General features: G+C 36.8%; 1 protein-coding gene across 1 annotated transcript; it reads right to left on the bottom strand.

Annotated features, from left to right (window-relative positions):
* Positions 1-225: 225 nt before the first annotated feature.
* On the bottom strand, positions 226-3,136 carry LOC135143565 (probable citrate synthase 2, mitochondrial). The gene is made up of 11 exons (XM_064075444.1): positions 3,059-3,136; positions 2,857-2,973; positions 2,733-2,798; positions 2,535-2,672; positions 2,265-2,468; positions 2,093-2,213; positions 1,735-1,934; positions 1,120-1,219; positions 754-897; positions 464-616; positions 226-304 (listed from the first exon to the last, which is right to left on the bottom strand). The coding sequence occupies exons 1-11, from the start codon at positions 3,134-3,136 to the stop codon at positions 237-239; spliced, it is 1,389 nt and encodes a 462-aa protein (XP_063931514.1). The 3' UTR covers positions 226-236.
* Positions 3,137-8,033: the final 4,897 nt, after the last annotated feature.

The raw sequence follows: 8,033 nt of genomic DNA, 5'->3' as shown, positions 1-8,033 counted from the left end.
GAAAAATGTAAATTATAGAATTTTTGCTTTAAAACTTTCTCATTACAAGTTTATTTTCCCTCCTAAGTTTTTCATACCACTCTATTCTAGAAGTCAATAGAGCAACCGCTCTTTTTGCGTGCAGGCAAGCTTTTACAAACATAAACTGGAGATGCCAGGCGATTCGGTAGGCAAATGGTAACGATAAGCGATAAGATAGTTTTTGTTTATTGAAGCAAATATAAAGTCAGTGGTGTTCAGGAATTAGTTACTAAGTATTTCAATTTCTCAGTGGACAGAGATTTGGGTCTCTCGAGCGGCAACCCTATTGGGTAAAAAATTCAAAAACAGATTTAGCGCGTAACCCACGAAATCAGCTTATAATATTGCATAACAATATTTTAAAGCTCTAATAAAACGTACAGAGTATTTATAATAAACAGCCTCAAGCAACATGAAACAGATATAATGGATTAAACAAGACCCAAAGCGCGATCCCAGACAAGTGAGGCCAAAGTGCCCAAAGAGCGCGAAACGCCGAAGAGAACAGTATAAAAATTTGGCTCCGTTAAGCCGTAGTGCTGTAAAAGAATGCCTGAGTGAGCATCGACATTGGGCCAAGGGTTCCTAGCTTTCCCTAGAAAAGAAGAGAATACTTAAGTCACCGCAAGAAAATCAACTTAAAAAAAAGGTGTATTCTTTGTTTTTTGCACGTTTACTAATGAGCACTGCTGGTAGTAGCTACTCTATTAAGTCGTATCGAAGAAGGTGGACCCTGTCTTTCCAGTATATCCGGGACCACTTCGTAGAGGATGGAGACTAACTTGAAATTAGAGTAGTCGGGCAGGTGCTTTTGCGCAAATTCTCTTTGGCACAAGTAACGAGGATCTGTCCTTCGTAAAACGGCATGTCCATAGCCTCAATTAATAGGGACAATGAAAAACTACAAAAAAAGCTCCTAAACTACAGTATAATATAAACCTATCAATTTTCAAGTTAACAGCAGTAAATATAACCTTTTTAAATTAAAATGGATTTTATAAAAAACTTATTATGAAAGAGTTAAACTGGTAGCCTGAACGAGCAATATTTCAAATACAGTACAGTAGAATAAAACATTCACTTACAAGCAAAACTTACCAGGAATGACATTCTCTGACTCAAGCAGTTTCAACACGATTTCTGAAACTTTTTCTTTAGTAATTGGCGAGTCGCCTAACAGTTTTTTAAACTTTTCCAACTGCAAAAAGTAATAGCGTATTCAGTAAAAAAAAATAAAAAAAATATATTTAAGAAGCACATGTCAAGAAAGAGATTTCTAGATGAGAACATAAGGTCACGTGATGTGAAACAAACGATATTACTATAGCACAACAGTAGGTAGTAAACTCCAGCTATAAGCAGGGTTGTTATACTTTTCATATATAAACGATATAAATTTCAACTGTTTATCAAATAAAATTAGAGACCACAAAAATTAATATTAAAACTAATTAATAAGCTTTTAACAGATTGTTAGAAATTAGAAAATAACACTTTCAATAAAAACTCAGTATATAGTTATAAACTTTTAGAAATTTATAAATATATATAGAAGTTTATTGAATAAAGTAAATAAATCAAGCTAAGAATTAATGAAATACTAAAATAAAACTTTGTAATTCAAAAGATGTGCTTTTTATAAACAAATTGTCTAATAAGTTTCCTTGGAACAAGATGATTATTGGTTAAAAAATTCAATAAAGCGGAGTGTACCCAAAGTAAGACTTGTTGGTTTGCCAATCCGTGGAGGGGGCCAGCCAATCCGTTCAAACCGGCAGCATAAGCCAGGTACGGGTCGGACAGCGCCGATCCGACAAGATGTGTCGTATGGGCGCTCACGTTACCACCCTCGTGGTCAGCGTGGATCACTAAGTACAAACGAAGCATGTCTGTAAAGCCCGGATCGTCAAACCCTTTAGAAAAAAGAAGTGTAAAAGTCTCTTCAAGCTCTGTAGTAGAAGTGTAATCCGGAAACTAAGCCTTAAAAAAACCGTTTAAAAAAGTAGTAAAGAAACTAAATTAAGGTAGTAAGAATGACAAAAACAGGTGCCCAAATATTGTATATAATAACCCAATAGTGAGGCAAAGTTCTGAGCATAGTCTTCACTGTAATCAACTGCTTTAATTTTACCGTCTTTAAAAACATTTCTATATATCATGGCAGCGGCAACGGGAAGTTTCGATATCAAATCCTTCAATAACAGTAACAAAGTAAACAGAGAAAGAGAAAAGTAATAAGTAACTATCGAATCGTCTAGAACGTAACGCCAATATTCACTTTTCTTAAGCCCCTTAGCATATGCTTTCGCAAATTTACTTTCACTGTTCATGGCTGTAACTGCGGCGCTAAGCTGGCTCATAGGATGCAGATCAGCCGGGATATTATTTAATAACTGAACAATATGTGCTGGAAGATCTGCTCGCGAAGCAAATTCCTTCGATAAGGCCTATAAAGTGGTTATAAGTAAATAAGCCACAATTGCTGTAAAACGTTCTATTTTAAAACTCAATACTTCTGCTTGAGAGAACGATGGAATTTCGCCAGTTAGTAACAGCCAAAAGACAGATTCCGGTAATGGTTGAGCGCTTCCTTTGGCTTTAGGAAGTTTATTCAGCAATTCGGGAAGACTGTAGCCTCTATACCTAATTCCCTTTTAATATTATATAACACCAGTTAAAAAAAAAGGATCCTGGAATGGCGAACTATAAACCTCTAATGGGTCAAGGACGGAAGTTTCAGTAACAAGGCATTTAACTCCCCGCATACCACCATATGCCTGTATATTTAAAATAATAAATAAAGTCATACGGGCTAAAGCAAAAGTAAAAAATTACCTGTTCAATTGTTATTTCCCCCAGTGAGACATGTCCAAACTTTGATTTTAATTCTTTCACTTCTTCTTTCTTTACAGGAATGATTTCTTCTAGACGCCCCTTTAGCGCCTCATAACCCTTTCGATATTTAAAACACAAAGTCAAAAAACAAATCCAGTAAGAAAAATAAAAAACACAAAATTAGCGCGTCGTGAAAACTTACCGAATTTGTGGAGAAAAAGTGCAAAGTGTTCGAGTATTTGAATAAGTTTACATTTTTAAATGCTACTCTTACAAGCATTTTTCCTGTAACAAAAAGAAGACAGGTTATAACTTAAAAAACGCTGATAGTAGAAGCGAGGGCGCGAATCTGTATCACCTTATCACTGGGGGCTAACTCTGTAGTTCAGTATGGGCTACACGGTCTCGAAGGCTTTTCTTTTGAGAACGATAAAGTTTCGCCTTTCTGGTGGAAGATTTAAATGCAAAACATTTTGTTAATTCATTGTTAAAGCTGCATACTTCAGTTAATTTTTTTTAAGGTAATAAGTTTGACCAAACAGATGTTTTCGAAACTTCGTTAATTGTTTTATAAGAACATTGTTAAATTGCCATTCTTCAGAAAAATGACCATAAGTTAGTGTACAAGAATTCCAGATTAGCCACTTCTCTAACTCGGGCCTTTCATGACTCAATAAATTTATTAAAGCGAAATTCCATGCAAACAAGAGTTAAAAATCATTTTTGTAAAGGACACTGGACAGCTGTGTTAAATACTGAGACTGTTTATTATCCAGTTAAGTGATTTAAATGTAAATTACTCACTTTAGAACTCATGCCATACGCATACATCCATTTTTTTTTCTTGCCGGCAAAGCTACCAAACGCCAGAGGTATCGCAGCTGCCACTTGAGCAGTCAACCGCGCCGTGCCCTTGTGGCTAAAATTTTATCCAATTTTTTCTTAGCTTCTGCCAATTTAGCTGCCTTCAATAGCGACCCCTGCGAAAGTGTTAATTATAAGTTCTCTTAAAAATCTTGCCCTTATAAAAAACCTGTGTTAAAATTCATTTTTACTATATCACTTTGCAACCATACTTAATAATTTCGATAGTGAAGCTGAAGTTATTTTATTAATTCCTGCTGCTCGAATCGAGTTAACTTCGAATACACGAGCTCTCAAACAGGAAGAGAACAAGTAAAACTATTATTTCAAAATGTACCTTAAATTCGAATTGCACTCACAACTTAGCTTACGAAGGCCACGTGGGCGACGGAATTGAGCGTTGTCCCACGACTCGTAAGTTTTTCCGCTAAAAAGTGATTGGAATCTCCAGCTATCCGTGCCGTCATCATTCTAAAGATACTAGCCAGCAACTCGAGCTGTATTTCGTGGAGAATTGTATCATTGCGCACAAACCACCGGGGTTTGTTGAAGGCGCAGCGGTTTATTTTATTCATGCGAGGACACTATTGCAGATAAGTAGTAGGTCAAGCAGCAGATGTCAGCACACGTCACAACCGGGCCGAATGCTCAGCACATGAAGCCTTCGCTAATGACGCAACGAAACCTTACTTATACTGCATAATAGAGAATTAAGCATCCGGGTCCACTAACTTGACCTTTGCCACCACGACAATTAAATTTGACCTGATTCTCAAGTATTTCACCTAAGGGCACTACGAAACTTTCATGCCTTTGAGCGTCAACGATGTCGGTAGCGCAAGACTTTTCTTGGTTATAAGAAGCCTCTTGCTCTTTGCTGCGTTAATGGAAAGGTCCCACTGACGGCACTAGCTGGCTAGCGTGTCGAGATAAAGATGAATTAGCTGACATGATAACAGGCTACTTTGACTAAGAATAATTTATCGTAATATTGGCGTAAGAGCGCCCAGTGTAAGTAAGCCGTGGCAAAGTTAAGTCGCTCCTATAGAGCGCGAATAGCAGTGGCGATAAAAGAAACTCTTTCCAAGGCCCTTGCTGCGACGTGCCGAGACAGCGGCAGTGAAGCGCTTACTTGCACTTTTAAGTCTCGGGCATCCAGGTACGACTGAGCACATCTAGAAGGTTCGCGTGATTGCCAAAGCATGCTGTCCGCGTAACAGGCCTTCATACCATACCCGCTCAAAAGTTTCCACTAGAATGAGATGAAGAATGTTTTGGAGTGTCCCTTCCGAAAACCGAAGTGAAACTCCGGTAAAATCCCACGAGCGTCCACCACGGCTTTTAAACGATTAATTATCACTGCTTCAGCTACTTAACCAACTGCCGACAAAAGGCTGATGAGGTCGAGAATTGCGAGGCTAACGCCAGGTTGATTATTAATAAAAAAATAGACGAATATGTAAACGGCGTAATTCATTTTAATACTCCATAAACACTCCGTAAACACTCTTTTAATTCTACTACTTCTTTTTGAACTACTAAGAACAAATTTTTTACGAGTGTTATAATAGCTGATTTGCTTGTATTAGGGACTCAAATTGTTTACACAACGCTAATAAAAGAGAATACTTCAAATTAAGGGTTGTTTCATCAACAACGCTACTCTTTTTCGGTCTATAAAGGTTGCGTATTGAACCTCGCACTGTTAAGTTTGATAAACTGCAGAATTAGTGACTTTTTTAATTTTACACCTAAAAAATCTAGATGATAAATTCTGTTCCTAAATCACTAACTACCTTAGCAAACCTTTATAATTTACTGTTACAATTTTAATCGTAATGTTTTTAGTAGTTAGCAAAGTGCCAAAAGGTAGAAATAAGAATAGACCAAAGTCTTAATACCGAAAGGATGGCAACAAAAAAGGAAACTTAACAAAAGTAGATATGTAAATAAACCAGTAAATCTAAAAAAATTCAGAATAAACGAGAACAGAGCTTAACACTCAGTAGAGACGAGGTTCAAATCAGGACTTAACATAGGCAAAGGCAGAACATGCTTAGAAACCCTAAAAAGTTTAATATCCTAGGCAGTACGGGGGCACTATTTAATTTGAATATAACAGTATTAAATGCTGCTTTTATCGACTCAGTCTTAAGTACTGATTTATAGAAGTTGTAAAAATAAGTTATCGGATTTGGGGGTGGGTGGAGGGGCTGGGGGGAAATGGGGTTTAGAAGGACTTTAAATAATGTTGTGTTAATTAAATAAACATGTAACCCTAACATATGTCGCCTTATATTTTACTTTTTGGATTTCTCACCGAAATGGATAATTTCAGCAAAATATCTTGTACTTTTTTATATTCACTTTCGCTTTTTTAGTTTTATTCCCATTCCTCTTTAAGTCGTGTTAGATTATCCGTCAAGTCAGAAAGTGGACGCCCACTTTAAGGGGGCAGGAAATCATTTATTAAAGTACCGAATCCTAACAAATCATTAATAAAGTTAAGTTTAATTCTTTAGATTCCTTAATATCGCCTTTTTCGAAGGGGTTATTATGGCCATTAAACCCAGGGTGTCCTCTGGTGACCATTTTATAATTTACTGCTTTCAAAATATAAATACTCTACGGCCGCCCAGAATTTAGGCATTGTTTATACTTATATATATAGCTACTCCTCACCTTTCTAAAGATTACATTTTAAGAAAACCTTCTTCAAATGCTAATTTTTTTTTTCGGGTCAAGTATAAATTTACAAGACGCACGCGCGTCTTGTGATAAATATAGCCAATTCGGCTATTCTAAAAACCAAATACCCATTTTTAATGTTTATTCAGATTAATGAGTATTTGAATATATAACACGCCTTCTACCTCACTTTTAAGCAAATTAGTAAATCTTTTCTGCTTCTTTCCTACCTCCACATCGCGTAGGCGCTACAGTCAATCTATATTAAACAACTCGTGCCGAGGGCAAAGAGTTAGCCTAAAAGTAAAAAATGAGAATTTTGCTTTAAAAAAAAACCAATTAGTCCTCCCTAAACACATGTGCTATAATGCACTAATCTGCTAAAAACAGGAAGCGCATTAACTTTTGTAGAGAATTTTTTACACTGTCTTTTATTCCTTCTGCGCCATAATTCATAGGTTTATTGTTACTATTAATTCCATAGAGTTAAACATTACGCTTACGCTAACTTTCAGTCGATTGTGCCTTGAATGTTGTATAATGGTCGTAAGCTGCAATGATGGCCAACTTTTTAAGGGGCAACGTTCGTTCATGGTGCCCCGCATCTTATACTTATTAAAGCACCCTTTTCTGGACATCATTTTAGTTGCCTATAATTTTTCTTACCTGTTACATTCACGAGCATTTTTTCCGTTTAAGACAAAATTGGTATCAAAAAATGAAACACTTGTACCAAACTAAAACGGGTACCTCTAGTTAACTTGAGACATTACTCTTAAGTATATACATAATTCACAGTCGTTGTAGATTTCCACCACGCTAAAAGGTGAACGGGGAAAGTAAAGACTCGATACCTCAATAAATGATTTCTTCCCCCTTGAGGCGGGCGCCCGCTTTTTAACGTGGTGAGAAATCTAACAATATATGTATATATATAGTGTTGTTAAATGCCACGTGACTCGGAAGGAAAGGCAAATATTAATATGAATAAATTTGCTTTTTTATAACTTTTATCGATATTCCCTAGTGCTCAGTCCGGTTAGGAAACACCAAATTTTTGAGCTCAATAGGGCGACAGCGTAGTAATAAGGCTCAACCTTTAACAATTCATTCCATTTAAAGTATTACTTCAGGCCTAACACCTTTTATAGATACAATAAAAATTTATATTATACTGCACTGACGACGATGGCGTGTGCTCCCTTGGTTCATAACTAAGCCTCTTTTGCCGATAATCGAATACGAGCTTGGTAAGCCGTTTATAGGTGGCAGCATTGCATAAAATAACAAACAATCACGGTGCCCCCCTCATGACGCGCAGCAACTTGTTTTATACAGTTTAAAGCGGACACTCTATTGCCAACAAGTCCTGTAAGCCCAAGCTGCGGACGAGTATGTCTTATATAGCCGATAAAACAACAAACATTAGTGACGCTTGGTGATCGACGAGAGTTTGCTTTTGGCACAAAGTAAAAGGTACGGAGTTTGTGCTGACCTTCACAACAACATAATTTACGTGCGATTGCTATGACAGCTTTTTATCAAGAAGAGTCCTTAAACATTTTCGCTTGGGAGCACCGCAGTGACAGTACTGTGCGGGCGCTTCTTCATGTAAAAAAGAGCCT

This window comes from Zophobas morio, unplaced genomic scaffold (assembly GCF_036711695.1).
Source record: "Zophobas morio isolate AGI-343-1 ecotype UQ-CSIRO unplaced genomic scaffold, CSIRO_AGI_Zmor_V1 ptg000064l, whole genome shotgun sequence".
NCBI lineage: Eukaryota > Metazoa > Arthropoda > Insecta > Coleoptera > Tenebrionidae > Zophobas > Zophobas morio.
The sequence above is the reverse complement of the archived record's forward strand: the minus strand, read 5'-3'. Positions and strand labels throughout refer to the sequence as shown.